Source organism: Drosophila persimilis, unplaced genomic scaffold (assembly GCF_003286085.1).
Source record: "Drosophila persimilis strain 14011-0111.01,24,50 unplaced genomic scaffold, DperRS2 tig00000000-arrow-pilon, whole genome shotgun sequence".
NCBI lineage: Eukaryota > Metazoa > Arthropoda > Insecta > Diptera > Drosophilidae > Drosophila > Drosophila persimilis.
The window spans coordinates 10,401,860-10,424,073 of record NW_020825288.1 but is presented as its reverse complement, the minus strand read 5'-3'; the positions used below and the strand labels follow the sequence as shown (position 1 = coordinate 10,424,073).

The window sequence follows — 22,214 nt, the reverse complement described above, 5'->3', positions numbered from 1 at the left end:
TGGATGAACTTTTTGGAGCACTGCCCGATGGTCGATGCCCGATGGCCTTAGGGCAGGTCCTGGGGCCGCACCAATATAGTTATGCAAATAGCTCCACGAATTATATAAATTGCGTAAACGCAGCGTGGCCAAGCCGTACAGTAAGAGAGCAGACAGAGCAGACAGACAGACTCATTGATATAAATTCATATTCAAATGGAGCCCCACACCCCAGCAGCACCCAAAAAAAAAGAGCAGAGACATTTGCACAACATTCTAGATACATATATTGCCATATCTCCAACTGTAACTGTGTGCGTATTCGTGTGCCTACTTGAGCGTGTGTGTGTGTGCGGCAAATTAAGGAGAAGAAAAAGGAAAGAAAGGACAAAGGCCTGACTGCAAATAGCGGAAAATGTTAAACGACCCGCAGACGATAGCTTCAGGGGCGCCACGGGCCAGGGGCAAGACACCCATCGACGTCGGAGGTACGCAAATTGATATTTTTCTACAACATGCAAATAACACGAGTAATGCGAGTGAAGAGTGGTAGGGGGACGGGTAAGGGGAGTGGGGGCATTGGAGCGGCAAGGGGCAGTGTGCAGAGCAGAGAGAAGAGTGCCTTTCCCTTGCGCAATAAATGATCTGATAAGACAACAACAAACGTAAAAATTTATGCATGCCAACTAAAACACACACACAAACACACACGGAAACGCACACACCGGAAGTGGGAGAAAGTGGGTGGGGGTGGCGTTGGAGTGTTGGTGCTGCCGTTCGGGCACGTGTAGGATGCTGTGGAAAAATGAAATAAAGTTAAACAGGATGTTTCAACATTCTCCAAAAACAGGAGAGAAAGCGGGAGAGAGCGGTACACCGGCAACAAACAAAGCAAATGAAAGTAAAAGCGAAAGCCAAGTTGCCTCTAACGAGGGCCGTCCGGCAGGGGGGGTGGAGGCGTGTGCAAGGACGTTGTCAGGACACATTCCGATTCGGTGTGTTAAAATGTAATAGCAACGTTAATGAACACGAACGCAGTGGCAGTGGCAGTCGCAATGGAAATGGTCGCATAAAAAAACGGCAACGATTTGCCCTCCGACCCCCTGGGCGAAACCCCACAGGTTGCGGTTATAAAACACACATACACATACACAGAGAGAGGGAGAGAGAGAGGATGCTAAGGCACATTAGCAGAGAAGCCCTGGAGCAGGAGGAGCAGAAGAAAAGCAATGAAAAGTAGGGGTTGAAACGGAGGGGCAAGCAGAGGAGAAGTTTGTGGCAGGATTTTGAAGGAGAAGACCAGCAGACGCAGAAGGGAGCACCAGCAGAGGAAGGAAACAGAAGGATGAGCGGAATGGAGAAGAGAACAGTACCAAGAAGGAAGCTAAAAGTTAGCAAATCTAAGGAAGTGCGCGGATGAGAGCCAAACAAATCTCAGCCACGCACGTCGTTCGCCTCTGCCACTGCCACTGCCACTGCCAGCCACCCCCCTACGACACATTCATTTTCCACCTCCTGAACTCACACCCTCACATCATACTCCCCCACTCCCCCCAATCGTCGTTTGCTTTCTTTGTTGTCTCCCAAAAAAACCAATTGCGCTGTCGTCGTCATCGTCGTCATCGCCGCCGCCATCGTTGTTGCTTTAGCTGTTGTCGAGGTCGCCAACTCTGTCTCCATCTCCATCTCCATCTCAAACTCTGACTCGACTCCCACTCTGTCGCCAGCGCCAGCGAAAGTACGCACACACCCAATCGACGCTCCCATCGTGTCCTTGCCAGGTCTGCGGTGCTCGCTCCCGGGCATGTCTCAACGCTGGTGATGCGTGAACAGTCGCAGTCTGTGATTCAATCACTGCCATTTACGTTTTTTAATGGAATTCGAATCAAGAGGAGGACAAATTTTACATTTTAATAGTACGGAAACTTTAAGGATACTCGTACCACACCTATGTATGGCAAAGTTTGGGTTAATAACTGCTTATAATCATAAATATTTCAAAGGAAAGATAAGTAGATATCAGAGAAACAGAAGTGATTCATTCAATATTTAATACTTTGATGCGATTGCTTTTCGCATGAATGAAGCTCCTTCATTTTTAAGAGTGTTAAAATTCATAAGAATCGAATATATAACCATAAAGATCTGGAAACATATGTTTGCTACTTTGTCTTTTATTTTTTCAAGTCTTAACATCTCCGCTCATTTTATGTGTGTGTTTTTTTTTTATAGTTTGTGACTCCTGAAATTCGCTTTCGATCATTTTCAAGTCGTAAATCTGGAGAGGGGGTATTTTATTTTATTTTTATCATACGATATGCTGTAGAACGGCAAAAACAACAGCAATACAAGAGTGCTAGTAGGTAAGTAAGAGATTATGACTCCATTTATGTTCTTTTGAGGTTTTTTCCTTATTCCCAAAGCTGATGTTTTCTCTTTTTTGTGCCAGATTCTAAAAAACCACATCTTATACGAGTACGAGACTTTGATAGAGAGACTTTAAGCTAATTTCTGGTTAACTCAATCACAGTTTTGCCCCATCACTGCTTGTGGCAGCCAGAATTCACCCACAGAAAGACTGAAGCAGAGTAAAAGAGAGAGGTAAAGATACAGAGACAGAGAAAGCGATGTGTACAGAGAGACAGACTGGGAGAGAGACAGACACAGAGAAAGAGACGAAGATGGTGTGATGGAGCTGGAGCTGGAGCTGGAGGCAGCAGCAGGTGAGCTCCTGGAGATTTTCAGATGTCTTATTCAATGAGGCATTTTACACCATTTGGTTGGTATTTGATGAGCATCTCGTGTGCTTTGCCACTTTGTTGGCAGCGTTTCCCAGCGTTACTTTGGGTCTCTATAATGGTGCGTCGTGTGTGTCCCCCCCTCTCTCGATGAAATCCAGGCTAAACTCCTCCTCCTTATTCGCAAAAAGGGCATCTTAGCTTGTTGCTGCTCATTTGGATTTGGGGCATTTCAACATAAACATCGCACACACATAGCCGCGAGACGTTTTTATGTCATCCGATCCGCTAACGAATTTTCCAATAGGCCATTTCGGACCATTACTCCTTGAGGCGAGGGGTCGCCGTCGTAGCAGTTCAATTTTCAGCAGAGAAAATTACGAAATTGGATATTTCGGCATCGGCATCGACCCACATTGATGACTTTCTCTTGGGGTTATGGTAAAACGACCCTGCCCTGCCCTGCCATCCAGCTGCAATTTATGAATACCTTAATACGGTTTATAGTCGAAATATTTACCTACCAAACAAACACCGAAAGGCGAGAGAGAGCATACCAGGAAAATAAAAAACCCTGAGAGGACGCAGAACCCTGACAACATTGCCGTCAGAAAGAGCAGAAGGGGCAGCGTCCACATCCACATCGACGACGATGTCGAGGTCTGTGTGGCACTGATGGCACTGCTGGGGTAATGAAAATAACAGACATTAAGCAGATGAAGCGACCAGGGGCATCCTTGCCAGATGGGGACACTCTGCCGGAAGGATGGATCGCTCAGGTGGGGGGCTGGAGCTGGTTATAAAATATTAAACGGAAAACCTTCGTAATTAAAGTGAAATGAATTTAAGTACGCAAATTGAACGTTGAGCAAGTCAGGAGTCAGGAGGTCCCTGGTTCCTGGCTCCTGGCTCCTGGCCCCTGGCCCTCATGTCCTGTGCCTGTGCGCTGCGACTTGTTTGTCGATGTTGCAGCACCGTGTGGCAAGCACCCTCCTGGTGTCCATATAATTGAGTGACCATAAGACAGGAAGCCACTTGAGTTTACCAATCCTGTGCTCCTGGCTTTGAAGTGTGTTTGGCTTTTCACATGTGGAGCAAACTAGCGGAATAAATGCTATATTTTATATATGTATAGTACATATGTATGTATGTGCATTTATAAATATACATATCATGGTTTTTTTTTTTGCCAGGATTAATTAAAAGGCAGTTAAGTATTTATATTCTCATAATTGAGATGGCGGCCCGAAGAGAAGGGAATAGAAGGTCCCACAGAAGTCGAGTTACGGAACGGAAATTCGAGTGGATCAGGGCTACAAAGTGAAGCAGCTGGCCAATTAATTTGAAGTGCACATTAGATGGAATGGCAAAGGAAAACCGAGTAGAGTAGAGAAGAAAAAGAAACGAGAGAAAAATGGATATGGGAATGGATTTGGGAATGGGGCAATGGGCAAAGGAAAGGACATACTTCACTTAAGAACACGAATGTACTTCACTAATTGGTCTCCACAAATGCTCTCCACAGATAATCACCGGAAAATGCAGATAAATCAAGAGAAAAATGCTGCACCTAAGCCTCTTCAAAACAGCATTTCACCAACTATGTTTTTGGGCTATAGAAAATATTTCCAGTTGTTTAAATATACTAGCAATTCAAGAAAAAATAAAAAAAACATTACGTTACCATGTGCCCAGCAACTGTTACCCAAACACTTGTACAATACTTTCTATGTCGCATAAAACTACGAATACAACTTTACAGATTGCTGCATATCGAATGACAAATTTCTATAAAAAAATATTGGGTAAGACAAAGCTCTCCGATAATCCTTAAAGTGACTTCAATCACCAATTTTACTGGACTTTTTTTTATTTAAAATATAAATTTACTGAACCTTCTAATTAATACCAGAGAATACCTCCAAAAATACTTTTTAAAGTGATTTTACTAAGGTTTCGCTTCTCTAATTAGCCAGATTGATTTGTGTGCAAATGTAAGCGATGTATGGATAAGATTCATTAATTAAGTCAGTCTTTTCATCTAGGAAATTGAAGATATGCCAACCTCCAATGCGGCACTAACAGGAGCTCAATGGGACCTGAAATGGGGTTAACCCTTTTAGCGGCGGCACATCCCACACGATATATCCCATCCTTAGCTCCATCCCACCTTTTTCTGGAATGGCTCAATTCCACCTCCTGGAATAGCTCTATTCCACCTTCCCGTGGAACCGCTTCTCCCCATCCTTTCTCCCCTCTCGAATAGCGAAAATTATCGCCGCCATTGGCAAATTGTCGCCAACGTTTCTCGGGGTTACGGTGACGTTGGGGGATCGGTGGATTGGGGTTCGTTGAGGACGAGATACAAAATTGTAACTGCGGGCAACTTGAGTAGCCATATTCACTCATTCCACTTGTTACCCTCTGTCTGGTTATCTGCCCCTCTGCCACTCTGCTCAGCTCTCTCCCTTCCTCATTTCAACTGTGGTTTCATTAGCCGTGGTCTGTGTCAACTTTGTTGCTGCCTCCTGCTGCTTGGCTGGACTTGGCCTCCCTCTAATTTCGTTAAGTTTCGTTTGCCACAACAGGCAGCCGACATTTGGATGTGTGTGTATGGCGGTATTTTTTTTGTTTGCCCCTCCGCAGCGCTGCGCAGTTAATGATACCCCAGTTGTGGCACCAAGTTTTCGGCGAGCCCATTGGCGAGGCACGGCACTCTTTCCATTGGCCATATCTCATGGTGCCTCTCTATCTCCATCCATACCTCCCATCTCCCCATGTCTCTTTCTCTATCGTGCGCTCCATCTATATTTCCCCTTCCCTTTTTATACTCTTGCAAAGTGGGTATAATGATTACTAGCAGATGATTGAAAGTTTATACAAGCACTCTATTGCACCTTCCTTGTGAATAGCAGCAATAAGCAATTTCGGATGAGCGGAATATTCAATATATGTGGCTCCAGATCAAAGCTTATTTGATTATGTTTACATTTTGTATGGGATTTTGGGAGATTGCTGCTACAAAATACAAAAATCCCGATTACAAAATGGTGGGTAGTGGTAGGACGGTGAAAAATACTTTGTATCATATCCTCATACCTTATCGTTTTATAGATACCATCGACCTGCCAGGGTATTGCAAGTTTCAGCCCCTCATCATACCAAAGGCTTCGACTAGCCTCTCTCTCCATCAGTTTAGCTTCGAGCCTGGTTTCTCTCTCTCTCTCGCTCTCTCTCTCTCTCTCTCTCTGCAGCCTCCATCTCTGCCTCCCTGTGTGTCTCTCTCTGGTTTGGTCTCTCGGCGCTGTTCCCCAGTCAAATGCAATTAACAAAACACGCTTCTAGCATAAAGTCATTAGTTATTCCATTTCATGAATATCCCTCTCTCATTTCGAACGCTTCGTTGAATATACGATATTCTATACCCTACGCACACATACATACTCGTATTTGTGGCTGTGTGTGTCTGGGCTCCTGCTTGAAGCATATGGAAGCACATTCGACTGTAAGTTAAAGCTCTCTGACCAAGGGCCAACGTGTACAAGTAGTATGTGTACCATAACAATATTATTTTGGTGGATTTTGCACCCAAAATGGCCGTCAGCAGTGAGTGGCTATTCCCTTGTCCCTACCACACATTCCATCCCCCCCTTAAGCCCTGCAACCATTTGTAGTTCAGGCTAAATTGGCATTCAATGTTGTACACAACTGTTGGTGGTGCCTCTGATGCGATGCTGTGCTGCCTTGTGGGGTTTTCGTGGTGCGGTCTGTTTTTCGACGTCACGTTGTTTGCTTTCACCTCAAGCTAAGTTTGCGAATGTTTCCCCGACCTGACCTTCCATCCCCGCCATGCCCATACCCATTGACACCCCAAAACCTCCCCCTCGGCCGGAAAGCAGCGTGTACGCCGGATAAACTTTTGGCATGAGTTCTTATAGGCAAAAATGGTTTTTCAATACTCAAAGATTTATGAGTCTATGAATCTTGTATACATGTGTAGGTGTGACTGTTCGTGTTGGCTGCGGGTGTGGGTGTGTGGCGACATGAAATACTGATACCTATCCTCCCGTAGATCTCCCAGCCACTGTCCGGATACCACTCTGCATATAAGCCAGAAATCCCGGCCAGAAATGGAACTCGTTGGACCAGCAGTAGCAGCAGCCCCCCCGTTAGAAGAGACCTAAAGCAAACACCACAAATTAGTCGGTACCGGTCGAACCGGTAAGCGTTTCAAGTGGGGGGAATGGGAAGGCAGATCAGAAGAGAGCCCTAAGGAGTGGGCCGGCGGCCGGGGGACCGGGTACAACAGCAAATAGAAATCAAGTGAAATTCTTGGGCAAAGCTTTGGCTGTGCATCTGGTAAAAGTTTTCCATTTCTCTTTTTTTTTGTAATTTTTATGTTCCACCGCTCGCTCTTTTCCTTCCCCCTTTTTTTGGTTGGAGATTCCTGGGAAACTTGGGGCAGCTGCCACATGGAACATGAATCAACACAGAAAGTCCTCAAAAGTTCTTTGGGATGATTTAATTAGAATTCTTGAAGATGTCACCCAAGGCTATGCCTGAGATGGTCTGCTTCTGCCCCGGTCTACGGTCTACAGTGTACAGTCTGGTGTGGCATGGTCTGGTGTGGCATGGTCTAGTCTAAGCCGGGGCTGGGCAACGTTTAATTATGATATTTTCAAGGTGGAAGTGGTGCCAGAGGGGGGAGGACGACGCACGGTGGCAAGTTGGCAAGGTGACAGGAGAGCGCCGGGGCCCACACCTCGCAGGTAGGTATTTTGTGGTAGATTAGCCCAGAGTTCAATGTGTTGATGTGCCGGGCTAAGGCATTCCTGATTGGTGTCGGGTCCCCGGGTGTCGTGGCGATGGGGCGGCTGTAGGAATATGCGATGGGGTATGATGGGATTTCGGGTGTCGGTTGTCGGCTGCTGGCAAACGATGTGATAAGTTAATTGAAATTAAATTTTAATTTCATGGGATAAAGTTCCCTTAGATGGGATTGCTTTTACGGAGGGGTGGGTGGCGATATCAATGTATAAATGGATATTCGCATGCTGAGGGGACTGTATGGGTGGGGATGTACGTCCAAGGATATCCAATCAAAAGGCAAGCCTCCCTTGGGTCTATTAGCAGAATCATTTCATTTCATTTCATTTTCCTCTTAATGGCAAACACACATGTCATGGTGCCTGGTGCCTAGTGCCTCAGACAAAAACCCCATTTATACATTATGTATACGACATGTTGTACAAGAGATTCAATCTTCTCCTGCCTTCCTCTGTCTTGAGGCCGCTGAAGGGTACCACTGGACACACACCAACATCTACACCTACACACCATCTATGTTAATTACCTATCGATGAAAATGCTTGAGCATCATTAATACTTCTTTGTTGCCACCTCTTACCGGTGGTCCTTGAGAGGCTTACACTCCGAAACGGGTTGAGTGCCACAGTCGCCTCGAGTGCGGTGCTTAAGGCCAGACACAATCAATCCATTGTCGGATTTCATTGCAAATAAATCAAAGCTTCAACTGTTTTCATCTCTCATCTCAGCCATCGAACGAATAGAGAAGTAATATCTGTCAATCCCCGAATCATAACTAAAGTTTTTGCAGCCAACCACGTAGGCACTGTTCTGAGCAATAATTTTTGACCTGCCAGGCCATTGCCTGGCTCTGTCGATCCAATTAAAACGAATCTTAGCCAGAGTTAAATGCCCGTCGGGCGGCCTCCATTGTGGCGGCCATTAACTATGCAAATAATGTGGGGATATAGACAAAATCGCGCCAAAGATTAATGTTTATTGATTTTCCTCGCCATTGATAATTTGTTACCCAACCAAATTGCCTGCCTGCCTGCCAGCCTGCCACACAGGACTAGGAATAGCAGCAGGACCCCTCGAAGTAACGACAAACCGAGTGCTATTTTTCTGGCTTACTTTTCTATTTGTGTGTAAAGCCATTCTAAGAATTTGATAAGCCCCCCCTTTTGGAATTTACGTCTGATGGAAGACAAAAGTTTTTGTGGGTATTTGCATTATTAAGTACCGCCCCCCACCGCTCCCAACAGATAGATTGGGATTGGGCTGCTGCTGTCGAATTGGGCCGCTCGCTGGTCGGTCATCCATTGAGCCGAAGGTGTCACATTGCTTATCAGACATCAAAGAACACGCACCTTGTGGTGCCACATCTTTCCCCCAAGGTTGGTTGCCATTGCAACCCCGTGAATGTGGGTGGTGACGAAATGGAAAGGGTCCCAAGCTAAGCTCAGGCCCAGGGTTTTTGGGGTTCCAGATTGGTTGCCAAGTTTCACGTTTACTTAAATAATTTCGTTTGTTTTGGTTTGTTTTGTTTGTCTGGTTTCTTCTTCTGCTTTGCATTTCGGAATATTAATTAAAACAAACTTTCGAAGGAATGTCGGTATTATCAGAAATAAAATAAGATAAAATAAAATAAAGCGGACTTTTTGGTGTGCCTCTGTTTGGGAATATAAATTGCATAAGAGAAACATTTACATGTCTCTTTTTACAATCAAAAAATTCGTTCAGTTTATCATCAACTTTGTGGGCAAAGAAAGAATGATTAGTTATAAAGTTGTATGCCTTTGGTTTTGTTTTTCAGAAATACAATTTGTATGTACAATATTTCCCTGTAGAAAAACTGGATATCATTTTCTCAAATCAAGAAAAATGATTGACAAAAATACAAAAATTTAAAAAAAAAATTGAATACCTATTTCTAAATATAATTTAGGCAAAAAATTGCTGACTTTCTGTTAAAGGTTATAGAATAGCTGTTATAAGGTCTTAAGAATTAAAGATTCCCACTGCCAAAATAAGGCCTTGTTCTTTTTATTATAAGACAAATCTAAATTTGCATGGTAAAAATTTCTTTTAATGCCTATTAAGTCTGCAAATAGCTTATACGCCTCAGAATTGTATCTTCTTTGCTGAGCTTTTTATACCCTTTTATTTAATTATGTCTGTTATAAGAAACGACTTAAATTAAATTAACTTTTTTTTATAGAAGCCTTAAAACAAGAAAGTGAAAGTATCAAAATCTGAAACAATGCGCTGGCGCTGCCTTAATCAAATTTGAGGACATCATGTGGGTGTATATTTTGAAATGAACCTCTTTTTATACCAAAAACTGTATCGGACGGGTCAAAATTGAGGAAAACTTGAAAGAAAATATTTTGCTTGAAATATTGATGAATGAAAAGCGAAAGCCAAGGAAGCGAAAAAGAAAAGGAAACGTATTAAGAAGGGTCTATAAAACGGGTGTATGCCTCCTAGAATTTGGTACCCTGGGGTTGGGGGGGGGCTGTCTCTTTTTTGTGATGCCTGGGGGCCCCGCGGGTCGTATTACCTGGATTTGCGTATCAGACTTCAAAGACCATTCCGGTGGCTACTTTTTGCGGGGCTTATAGTGAGGAGATGGGTGGGGAGGGTAGGTCTTAAGCTAAGTAAACAAATACACATTTCGTCAACATTTTGCTGATTGTTCCTTGTTGTTCTTTAATTTCGCTAAAAATTAACTAGAAGGTGAAAACGAGACCGTAATTGAAACTGAATACTGAATGGATATTGAGAAAAAATCCGCAAAAATAGACGAGCGAAATAGAGACCAGCGCGCAATAGAGACCCAGAGATTCATCGAAAGACCCACAGACCCAGGGACCATTCAAAACATAGTCCCAGAGACCAAAGACCCAAACAGACTGGGGACCAGACCGAAAGTCAACCTACTTTTTGGGGACGCAACAGACGGCGAAAACGTCGGCAACAGCGCCGGCAACAGCAGAGTAGACCAGGCCAAAGCGCATACATATACCCGTATATACCGTATACCCATATACCGTACACATGTATATTTGGTGATGGGGTGGGGGCCACAGATGGGGCCATGGAGTAGAAGGCAATTGGGCGCCCTACGGCGGATTATTGAATTTTCCAACGTTCTCCGCTGACACTTGGCGCCTAATGCGCTCCGCTCCACATACCCTTTCCCGTTCAGCGCTTACCTGCTATGACAGTTGCTCTTCTTTGGCTTGTTGTTCCTCCTCCTATTCTGTTCCGTTGCTGCTATTCGCGTTATATTGCTCCCTGCTTCTTCCTGTTCTCTGTTCTCTGTTGCTGCTGCTGGCAATGATGTTCATGTGGCTGTTCTGTTGATGTTGCCGTATTCGTTGACAAAAATTCCAATCGAATTTTACATAATTTACATATTTTTGAATTGCTTAGGCCAAGGGCCAAGAGGTGGCCAAGAGCGGGCCAAATGCATTAGACACGATTCCAATTCCCCCCCACACACACAAATACATACATATGCATGCGACAGAAGAGCAGCAGAATTCCACCGATTCCACGAGGATGCTGGCCTCTGCCTGGCAGACGAGAGATGTGTACCCGATTTTCTCGTTTTTCTTTTTTGTCGTGTATGTGTGGTGTATGTGCGACTCTTAGCGAGACCCAATTTTTGTGCCGTTAACCGAAAAATCAAACGCAACACGCGTGTCTCTCCTGCTCTGGTCTCTCCTCCCGCACGGCACGGTGTGTGTACCGCTTTATCCGGAGATTTGGCAAAACCACGCACTTGCAGCACGCGACACACGATATACCGGGAGCTGGGGTGGACACAGGATAACAGGAAAGGGAACAGCGAAGGGTACCACGATAGGGACAACGACGACGAACAGCGGCACCGACACCGACACCAACACCAACACTGCGACAAGCGACAGGCGACGGGCGACAGGCGACAAAGATGAATGTCAATAAAAGTGATTTTGCTTTTGGCAGCCGAGCGGACACTTCCACTGCAGTGATGCTGGGATGTTGGTGGGGGCTTTTTCTATTTTTTCCTCGTTATCTCCCTGTTTTTGTGATGTCCTGTTACAGTGATTTAATTATAAATCGCAGACCATGAGCCACACACACAGTTCAGATCTCCAGCTATCCGACGGAACACCGGAACAGACACTTTTTCACTCGCCACGCAACAAACCAGTACTGAAGATACAGATACAGTGGCAGTATCCATCTGAATGCCTGTAGAAATGACTGTGGCGCCGCGCCGCGAGGTTGGAAATCAACATTCATCTCCCATCTCCAGCATGGCTGCTGTTCAGTCTCTCTCTCTCTCCGTGCGCGATTTTCGATGCGCAGTTAACGATACTCGTGGATGCCAGTGCTGCCAAATGCGACGTAGCTCTTCTCTTCCTCTCCCTCCCTCCCTGTGGCACTCTTACTCGCTCTGGCTCTCTCTATGAGCTTGTACGGGTGTGTGTGTGTGTGTGTGTGCTCGTTGGAATGCTATAAAAAGGAAAACGTTAGAATGAAATGAAAATGTAGCATAATTTATGACTGCATCGTCTTTTAAATAATTGCACGCATACATACAAACAAAACGTGGACCCATATACTCGTGGATGCACGCACACATACATTTGAAATATTTACATCAACTCACCTGAAACCCCCACCACCCACCACTCATCCCCCTGTTCTCCACAAGCACCTCTAATGGCCATGTAAATATTTCATTTTTTATTTTATAAGGCCTTTGAAACATTTCCCCAAATTGGTTAAAGGTCAATGGTATGCTAACAGTTTTAAAATTTCCCAGACGATGCAAAAGATTAGAAATAAGAGCTTCTGTGCGGCCGCATTTTTAGATACCCTTGCAGATCGGTCCTAACTATAGGGTATTGTTGAGAGATTTTTGATTGAAATAGTGGAAAATATGAAGATTTACATTAAGTAAAACTAACGAAGATTTTTCGACAAGAATTTGGGACTGATATTTTAGTACTATAATTTAGTGAATTAAAGCAATTTGAATGAGACCAAACCAAACCTAAAATTCCGGCCTTACGACATATTTTCAAAAACCTCTACAGTCGATGGCCCTGGAAGCTAGCCCTATTAAGACCTCATGTTAGACTAGCATTATAAGCAATTTCTTACATCAAATAAAGAAATAAAATAATAATAATTGATGTCTAAACATTAAACTATATTTTTCAAAAAATATAGATGCTTCCTTATATGGAAGTAGTATTTATTCTTATCGTAGTTTTTCCCACATTTCTTGCCAGAGAAGCTGTTATGATGTATTTGAGACCGAGAAATTTATATGAATCAACAGAAAAACAGACTTTAGATTACATTTAAAGACCGCCTAAAAATATATACACACTCCATACAGAAGCTCCAGTCAGTAGAAGCAGCATTATAACCACCCCTTTCAAGGAAATCTTTATGGAAATACTATTTATTATGATCTTGAAATTATTATCTAAACAAGACTCAATCTAAATGAATTACTCGTACATAATCATAGCTATCAAATATCTGTCTTGACGTAACCCAATTTGAATGGATTCATGGGAATTTAAAGAATGGTGTCGCGATTGTCGTAAATTTTATATTTATAATCATAAATCTGGCAGACTGGTAGATGTGAGCTCTTGTCATGAGGGTGAGAGGCCAGATCTCTTTAGAGAGGATGCTCCCGTATGCTATAATTCTACATTGTTCAGATTGGAGCCAGACGATGTGGGCAGATCGACATCGTTGGGAGGGACAAAGGTGCCCATGGTGAGGACGCTCTCCTGCTTGGCGGACAGCTTGAGCATCTCCATCTTGAGCTTCTCGAGAATGGCGTAGTTTGGCTGATTCACTGCCGCCTTGCTCTGCAGCACGGTGATCTCCTGCTCTTCTAGCTTTTTCTCCTTGAACGTCTTGATCGAATTGTTGCCATACAAACGCAATAGCGAGCCCCACGTTTGGATGTGCGGGTGCAGTATCTGTCAAGAATCAAATTTAAGATGGGTTCATTTGAATCCAGCCAGCCGCTAATACCAACCTGGAGGATGGCCTGCGAGGCCAGCTGTTTGCCTTCGCGTTTGTTCTTGCACACCACCTTGGCGGTGTGCTTGCCGACGGTCATGGTAAACTCGTTCTTGTTGTTGGCCGTCCGATTAATCTCCTGGCTAATTTGCACATCGCTGCCGTAATTACGCTGCAGACACGTGAGGAGAATGGCATTGGGAGAAGGCTCTGTCGTCTTGTTGCAGAATTCGGTGACTCGGGGATCCTCAATCCGGATATCATCGAATACCTAAAAGAGTTTGAATAGTAATTGTCCTTCTTCGTGTTATTGATTTTGTGGCACTCACTGATAGATCGCTTTGTCCCTTTTTGGCTGTGGCGCCCTTCGTGTCCTTGTTGCCCGTTATTTTGTCCTTGACATCGGGTATGAGAATCTCCAGGGTCTCTCGTGCCGCCTCCGACTTGGCCTGCTTTTTGCTGGTGCCATAGCCCGTACCATACTTCAGATTGTTCACCGAAACGATCGCCGAATAGGGCGTCGCCGCATTCTGCAACTCCTTGAATTCGTAGGTGGGCTGCGTCTTCAAGGCGTGCTGCACATACTCGTGGAGGATGCAGACAAAGCTTTTGCCGTTCGGGTTCATGATCCATTCCTTGCGCGCACGAGGATTGGTGTTGCCCTCGCCGCTAGCCGCCAGAATGGGGAACTTGATAAGCTTCGTGCCATCGGGCAGAGTGGGTCTCTGGATGTTCTTGATGTGCTTTCGGTTCTTGGTGAACCTGCGGCGCGCATTCCAGCTGCGGAAGCGCAGCACACGGATCACCTTGAACTTGAACAGCTTCTGGCAGTAGGCATTCAGTTGGTCCGGAGTCACCGACTCCGTCTGTGTGTTCTCCTTGACGGTGACGATTTTTGCTGCTGGTATCACAGCGGCAAGTGTCTCGGGCTCTGCCTCGTTCTTAACATTGGGCTTAGTCGTCGTCGTAGGCTCTGTGGTAGCTTCGCTTGTCTCCTTACCCTCCACAGCCATAGGTTCCTCATCAGCGGCCTTGGCAACAGCAGCAATGGGACAAACGCCTGCCGGCGGGGTGGACTCTTTGATTTGCTGTTCAGCCTCGGCCTCTTCATCCAGAGCACGACGATAGTTTAGGCAGGGTATAGCCCCCAATGGTACGGCATGCTTGCGGGCACTTCCGGTGCCCAGGAAGTACGGCCGAGAGGCGCAACAGACGCGCGTCTTACGGTGCAGGAAGAGCGGAATACCGCTGTTATGCGTCACTTGCACCCAACCCTCGGGCAGCACCTCGAAGTGATTGTGACGCTTCTCTGTAATGTAATGAAGGATCACTTTCGGCCTATGCTGGACGGATGCTCACTTACCTTCCATTACGGTCTTGAAGCGCTGCTCGTATTTGGGTCGCTTGGATTCGCGCAGTTCATCAGGCAGCTTCTCATCCAGGAGATTCTCAATTTCGTCGTCATCAAAGTCCGAGGAATCGTATTCATCGCCCTCACCATCGCCAGCATCTTCGTCATCGCCACCGTTTTCGCCTGTCAGCTTTTCGCTATTTTCGTCTTCTAGCAGTGAGAGGGAGACAAAGATTATTTATATAAGCTGCATTTCTGGGGGATGTGAAGTAGGGCCACCACAAAAGATTGACTCATCCTCTGGGAATCTATCGGGGACTTTCTATTCCTGGCAGTACCTGTCTTCGAGGGCCACTCCAGCCGGACAATGGGTATCATGCGCATGATGAGATCAGCCCAAGAACTGTTACAGAAATCGCCAAGGCGATTGCACCTGCCAGGTACACCTCCGAAAGAAATCTGAATCTGTTTTTTTTTTGTCTTACAGTTTGCCTTTTTTATCAGCCTCCTGTATTTGCTCAATGATAAGCGGCTCTGCTCCGGGGAAGATCGAGAGCGAGATAAGACCTGCGGCAGACATCACCTCGCATACGCCTCACTCACCTGACTCATCCTCATCGCTGGCCGTGCCTATCTCGTCGAGCACCTGGAACTGGCGCAGCTGCTGGTCCATGGACTCGCTCTGCAGCTCGGCGTCGCGCGTCTGTCGCATCTCCTCAATGGCGCTCAGCGAGAAGCCGGCAACCTTTAGCGCCTGCTCCTCATCCTCCAGTCGGGCGCGCTTCCTGTTTGCCGGAGCCGGCAACTCCTGTGCCATGGTCTCTGCATCCTCGGACATGCTTAAGCGCTAATCTATCTTTACAATTGTAACTCTTATAGCTGCCTGTGGGCTCTTCTTGCCAATAACCAATACTGAGAACGTCCAACGACTTGTAATTGATTTTTCATTGGAAGTGCCACATTGGTTAAGCCAGAGACCCCCAACTTGTACACTTTTCACGTTTCTTTATTGGAGCATGGAAAGAACCGGATAAACCGAAGCTATCCCAACCAAGTTCTTGTGGGTTTTCTGTTGTTTTTTTTTTGCGGAGTTAGTGGTTTGGGGCGCCCGTGGGAAGCGGCTTTTGCGATGCGATGCGATGGATTCTGTGTATGTTGCACCACAGATCACCACAAACCACCAAAGCAATACTTTCCGCACGTGCCTCCAAATGCCTATTCAACTTTTTATTAACTTTTTGCTTAATAAAGATTGCTTTTATTGATTAAAGAAACAATTCACCGCGAACTTATAAGTTTTTTATGTTTACATTTACATGGCAATTATACGGCAACTACACATTTGCTACATAATGGGAGGATAAGAGGTTATGGACAGTGGGCAAAACGTAAAATCCACCTTTTTGCTTAACATACCTTGAAGTCAAAAATCCGATTTTGTCTCAGGGTATAATGTCGTCACACGCGAGGTGAGGTTCGTACGAGCCTTGCAATTTGACTTGGTTGTTTTTGCCTGTTGTCCATACACTTTTTTATTGCCCATTCAAAATTAGCAGACCGTCTGACCATCAGAAATACCGCATATATACCGATGAAAAAACGAACTTAGCCCACTAGACCCCCCTCAATTTAAACAAGTAAAATTTGAGATAAACGGCGGAAAATAATACTGTGTGTAAATTGTTCTTTTAGATCAATATACATAGATTCGCAACGTCCCAAATTTTAATATATATCTTAAATATACTGACGAATTATTTGTATTCAAATCCATCATATTGCCCGTTTTTTGTATTCGGTTGAATATTATTACTATAAATTACTGAACACGTAATTTGATCCGATTAATAAATCAATTTTCTACAAGCCAATCTTATATCGTGCTTAAAATAAGGTTTCAACAAAGAACACAGCATATGGAATGTAATGGAACGTAAGTAAGCATGAAATGTTACGTCATTTGAACACTTGTTGCTTGTACATCTCTATACCCTATTTTCTTAAATAAATATTCGAATTCCGTTTTCCAAGCTGATTTGAAACATTACTAAAGACTTTATCTCATGCAATTGATAAGTTTTTTGTGTGTATACCTCCATCCCGATACCATGGGATGAGAAACAATTTCTCAATTCTATAATATATGTACTTTACTGTATGATGCCGAATGTTGGTGGTTTGACAATGTCGCTCAATTTTTGATAAAAGTTGATCTAAGGATTTTATATACAGAACACTGCAATTGTATATTCTGCAAAAATTACTCTTGGCGACTCACAAGTGATAGCGCGGGCAGCAAAATTATACCTGCCTCGAACAGCTTCTCCTTACGAAAAGTTACTTCGGAGCATGCAGTGTTCTTGGATGCCAAGCAGAAGCTTGGCTTCCAAATCTGCTTCAAACTCTTACAAAGGGGAGCAGAAAGCGGAGAAGAAGCTACTCAAGGAGAAGAGAGTGGAGTGGATCGGAGCGCTATGATCGCCAGGCAGGAGCTGGTCCACATTATGGCGGAAAAAACTCGGATTAAACATTTAGAAAAATCCCAGAACCAAGGAAGCCAAAAGGTAGTATGATCCCATTACTGCCACATAAAATCTATGACTCGGTGGCCGGCCACCATAGAGGATCATGCTCACCTTCCAGTTCCGATTAAATATGCCAGAATATATAAAAATGAATAATTTATACACATACGTATGTACACATATAAAGTACTTTTCGCGTTTATTTAAATCCATCTCTTTGCATAGATATTTTTCTATATTGGGGCATCACATCTAAAAGAGATGGTTGCCAGTCAATATGAAAACCTTGAGCAATTGATGGATCTTTGAGATTAAAGTCGTCGCCTTCTCTATAAATTGAATTAGAATCGTGTTGGGAGACCACTTCAGAGAAAGTTAGAAGAAACTAATCATCTGATTAAACTCATTTTGGGTCTGCGGCCGTTCATTCGAATAGAGCGGCCCGAAATGATCAATATGTTTTAGAGACAAGGAACCAGTAAAATATTTTTGCATACGCTCAATGTCTTTTTTTACTCGGTTTTTCAGGAACCAATCTATCCGTATATAGAAAGAAACTCATCGTTGCTACCGATTCAATAATCGATTCAACGAGAGCGTAAAAGAGAGCCATTACCGATTCGAAGAAACAGTTCGACATCGATTCTATCGACTGCCAAAGTCGCGAGAATTAAAAAAACCAGCCAATTAATGTTCCCCTATTATATCCCCTATGTTACAAATGAAATTTAATGGATTGTTGAAATGGTAGCATTTTAAAGGCGAGATATCGCTACTTCTTATCGATACAGTTTAAAACTTTTCAAAATTATATTACATCTAAACTTGCGTGAGCGTGGGCGTGGTCTCCGCAGCCCCCACCGTACACGGAGTATTGGCAAGCAGGTCAGCGGTGCGACAGCCAATTATCTGGAACTCGACCTCATTCTCCCGCAATGTGCCACCGACAAAAAGTTTCGGCTCGCTGCTCAGGGCCCAGAGCTCCTCCTCGCCTTTGGAGTTTCGGTTGATCTTGAGGCCAGTGACGAACTTAATCTTTTGCGGGTTATAGGCCACGACCCGCAGGTCATCCGCCGTGTAATTTGAGTGCTCCTCCCAGCTAATGAGAGCTCCCAAGCTAATGAGACTGCAGTACAGATTGCCAGAGATGTCCATAACTTCCGATTCGCACTGAATGCCTCTTGTGCCGAGTACTCGGAACTGATCCTTGACTTCGCTGGAGTTAGCGGACTGCCAAACAGTTTCATTATTGACCAGAGAAAGTGGAATGGCGACCTCATTTAAGCCATTCAGAGTGTGGAAGTACAAAAATCGATCTGCAGTATACCGACCCAAGATTATAAAAGGAGTTCTTCTAACATCAAAAGATGAAGCTTACCTTCGGCTTCGCTAGGGCTCAAGCTTACTGTGAATATGCCCGCGTGCGAGTTGCTGGAGCGGGTAAGGCGCTCCACAGGCTTCATCGAATCGTGCTCTATGCGCCACGACTTGCCGCTGAGAGAGTCGTAGACGATCAGGCCATAGCCCCAGGCATCGGATACGTACGCCTTGCCACCCAGGCACTTATTTGGTGCCCCGCTCTCCACCAGATCCACCACAAGAGCCGTGAAGATCGACACGCTGGGCGTGTACGCGTGTGGGGGTAATGTGTGCCGCTGCACCAGCTCATCCTTGACCAAATCGAAGGTGAGAATCTGAGGGGGACACAGCTGCAGCGAGTTCACCTGCCCCGAGTCGACCACCCAAAGGCGCCAGCATTCATCGATCTGCCGAAAAGATGGATGTCTTGAACTCTTGAATGGTTATCTTTTCAGACTCACTCACGAAGGTTCTTATGGCAGAGGTGAGGCCGGAACAGTTATTCGGTAGAATATGCCACTCTGCACTGGGGTAGGCCTCCAGGCGAGGATTCTCCAATAGCTCGTTGTCACTGGCGACCACAGTGGCTAATGTGAAGGGCGTTTCCAGGCTCAGGCGTGGAATAGTAAGGAAGGTGCGGTGCCTCCCCTCATCTCCGTACTCGATGTCCACATCCACGGGGAGGAACTGGTGGCTCGAACTAATATTCGTCCACTGGTGTAGTGTATGGAGCTCTTTCACAAACAATTTCTGGGACTGCACCGCACAGAAAACTCCCAGCAGGATCAAAATACTTTGGATGCTCGACATTTAAACGTAGAGAAGCAGATAGAGCTCGTCCAAACCGCTCAGCCGATGCGTGAAGACTGACGCGCAGGTAGAAAAGGCTCTGAAAAGGTGTTAGCCTGTTCGCCGCTAACAGACCCTAATTGACCAAATAGGCGACGTCGAGAGCATAAACAAAGGTCATCGGCGTCGCTCATTCAGGTACACAAGGGTCAAGCAAACACCCTCGAAGGGAACGGGAATATTTTTGAGATTTATAGACATCTTTTATGGAGGCTTACAGATTGTTTACATAGCCTAAGAGCCCGCACAGCCCCGTCCCTGCAGCATGTCATCCACGTCGCAGCGCTGCACCCGATAATTGATCTCTTTGTAGTCGATGGTTCCGCCAAATACCTTCTGGAGACGATTCGAGAGAAGCCATAGCTCCTCCTGGCCATCGCTGGGCCGTGTTACGATCTTCATGCCACTAACAAATTGCAAGGTGTCGGGGTTGAGAGCGAGCAGCTGGAGATTGGGCCTGGCATATGGTGTCTGTATATTCCAGCCGAAAATGCCGATGGGTTCCAGGAAGCCGCAGAACCAGAAGCCCCTCCTGCTAACAGCATGGGCACCGCACTGCACACCTCTTCTTCCAAGGGTTACGAATTCCTGCAGCGATGAGCTGATGCCCTGCTGCCATCGTGTGGAATTCTGGAGCACGTCCAAGGGTATGGCAAGCTCCAGTTCGTTTGACAGGGCATGAAAGATGAGGTGACGACGCAGGCCCAGCCCGTTGGGAGTTATGGCCAAGGCGAAGGCTCCGTCCAACAGCTCGAAGCTCTCCCCGGCCACAGTGAGGGTGCCAAACCTTGCGTCGGGGTACGTGAACTTGTTCTCCACGCGCCAGGATCTGTTGCCCTTTACATCGTATACGACAATAGCCTTGCTCGTGGGATCGGCCATATACACATAGGCGTCCTTGCACACTCCCTGCGGCGGAGGGTCCTGAATGTCCGCCAAGATGGTTACGAATCTGCTGACCTTTGCCTTAAAGGTGTCCTCGGGAAGACGGTAGCGGTGTATCAGCTGGTTGGTGGCCAGATCGATGACCACAACTTGGGGTGCACAGTGCTGGACGAATTCGATTTCGCCGCTATCGAGTATCCACATCTGCCCGCAGGCATCGATGTGCACTCGATACACGGAAGTCAGTCCATCGCAGTCTCCGCCATGGGTCTTGTGCCAGTCGTAGCTGGGATACGCCTGGATCTCGCTGCCGTTCTCCCGCTGCACCTGAGTGACATAGGCCAGGGAGTATGGCACCCCCTGGCCGAAACGGGGGGTCGTGATGAAGTGACGCACTGCCCCACCCTGAGCTGGAAGATTTATCCAAGATTGATACTTTAAGCAATTATATTTTTAAATTCTTGAAAAGCTTACGCGGGTAGTACACATCTATGTCGATGGGTATGGGACTGTCGGGATTGTAGCGACCACTTCGCAGAACCTCCTCACGCTCCCGTTCACTGGGGAAACCATACTGGATGTTCTTCCACTCGTACACCCTATACAGCTTCTTGTACTGTTGGTCATGCTCGAATGTTGGCTGGCTTGGTTTTGGCCTATGAGTGTAGTACTGTGCCGTGGTCAGACTTAGTAGGGCCAATAGAGCAAACGGTAAAATATTCCTAAAATAGTCAGAAAAACGGAGAGATCGGAAAATAGTATATGTACGATTGAGGAAAGAGGCAAGAAATAGTGCTAACTTGACACACGCTTCACTGCCACAAAATTTGGAGAATCAAAATCATATCACACCAACGAAACCATTTTAATTGTTGATACATTTTCCTTCAAGAATATCCCTCCAAAAATGGACAGTTTGTTTTCTTGACTTCAACTTATCTAAAATTAACTTGTATGAACTTTACATTTTATATTTCTCTTCGCAGTCCGACCAGTGAGAGATCCTTACTCGAAGGCTACTCGCATTGAACTAATTCACCAGTTATTGAAAGAGTCGTAAAATTGCGAAATAACAAAAACAAAAGACAGTTCGTATAGCATACTCGTTTCCAACCTGTTTTTTTAAATTTATATTTTAGCTCTTTGTTTTTTTTGCTCTTCTTTCTAGAGTCTCATCTTTATACCCTAGTCGAAGGTACTTCAATTATGGCCAAAAGTTTGTCACAGACAAAGCAAAGAATTTCCGAAAAAACTTGATCCATTTATTTTTGAGCTATCTAAATTATTCTCTGTTTAATAATAAAAAATAGAATATTCAAATTTTGAATAAAATTACCTACCTGGATGATGCACATCTGAATATTTAAATCCATTTTATAAAAACATTAATCCGAAACTGTATTTGAAGCCTAGGCCCATGCCGCCCAGTAATATGGCTTAAACAACATCTGAAATTACAGTGTTTCAGATAGCAAAGTCTTGACATATTGCCATGGACAGGCCTGATTTAAGTCGAAGTTGTTATCAGCTTATTAGCTAACCAAACTCATAAATATCCAATCAATCATGAATAAACCATTGAGCGTTTATGGTTCATGGGGCTTTGATGGTTTTGCCTGCCGGTGCCGAGGTTTCTATCATGCAAAATACTTTTACGGAGGCGCACGACACTCC

The 22,214-nt window shown here is 45.1% G+C and overlaps 4 protein-coding genes across 4 annotated transcripts in view; all 4 read right to left on the bottom strand.

The window, feature by feature from the left end:
• LOC6588579 overlaps nucleotides 1-11,094 on the bottom strand; it is a 43,166-nt gene extending 32,072 nt beyond the window's left edge. Inside the window, exon 1 of the mRNA XM_002013145.2 lies at nucleotides 10,742-11,094. The gene's annotated coding sequence lies outside the window, so the exon portion shown is untranslated. The remainder of the gene's footprint in view (nucleotides 1-10,741) is intronic.
• Nucleotides 11,095-13,013: 1,919 nt separating this feature from the next.
• Nucleotides 13,014-16,162, bottom strand: LOC6588631 (microprocessor complex subunit DGCR8). Its single transcript, XM_002013144.2, has 5 exons — nucleotides 15,526-16,162; nucleotides 14,935-15,132; nucleotides 13,901-14,880; nucleotides 13,588-13,842; nucleotides 13,014-13,528 (listed from the first exon to the last, which is right to left on the bottom strand). The coding sequence occupies exons 1-5, from the start codon at nucleotides 15,758-15,760 to the stop codon at nucleotides 13,241-13,243; spliced, it is 1,956 nt and encodes a 651-aa protein (XP_002013180.2). The 5' UTR covers nucleotides 15,761-16,162; the 3' UTR covers nucleotides 13,014-13,240.
• A 2,104-nt stretch (nucleotides 16,163-18,266) lies between these two features.
• LOC6588414 (protein yellow) lies at nucleotides 18,267-19,616 on the bottom strand. The gene is made up of 3 exons (XM_002013142.1): nucleotides 19,272-19,616; nucleotides 18,826-19,213; nucleotides 18,267-18,763 (listed from the first exon to the last, which is right to left on the bottom strand). The coding sequence occupies exons 1-3, from the start codon at nucleotides 19,614-19,616 to the stop codon at nucleotides 18,267-18,269; spliced, it is 1,230 nt and encodes a 409-aa protein (XP_002013178.1).
• A 273-nt stretch (nucleotides 19,617-19,889) lies between these two features.
• LOC6588382 (protein yellow) lies at nucleotides 19,890-21,913 on the bottom strand. Its single transcript, XM_002013141.1, has 3 exons — nucleotides 21,881-21,913; nucleotides 21,015-21,210; nucleotides 19,890-20,950 (listed from the first exon to the last, which is right to left on the bottom strand). Exons 1-3 carry the CDS (start codon nucleotides 21,911-21,913, stop codon nucleotides 19,890-19,892), a joined length of 1,290 nt encoding a protein of 429 aa, XP_002013177.1.
• Between the last annotated feature and the right edge of the window lie 301 nt (nucleotides 21,914-22,214).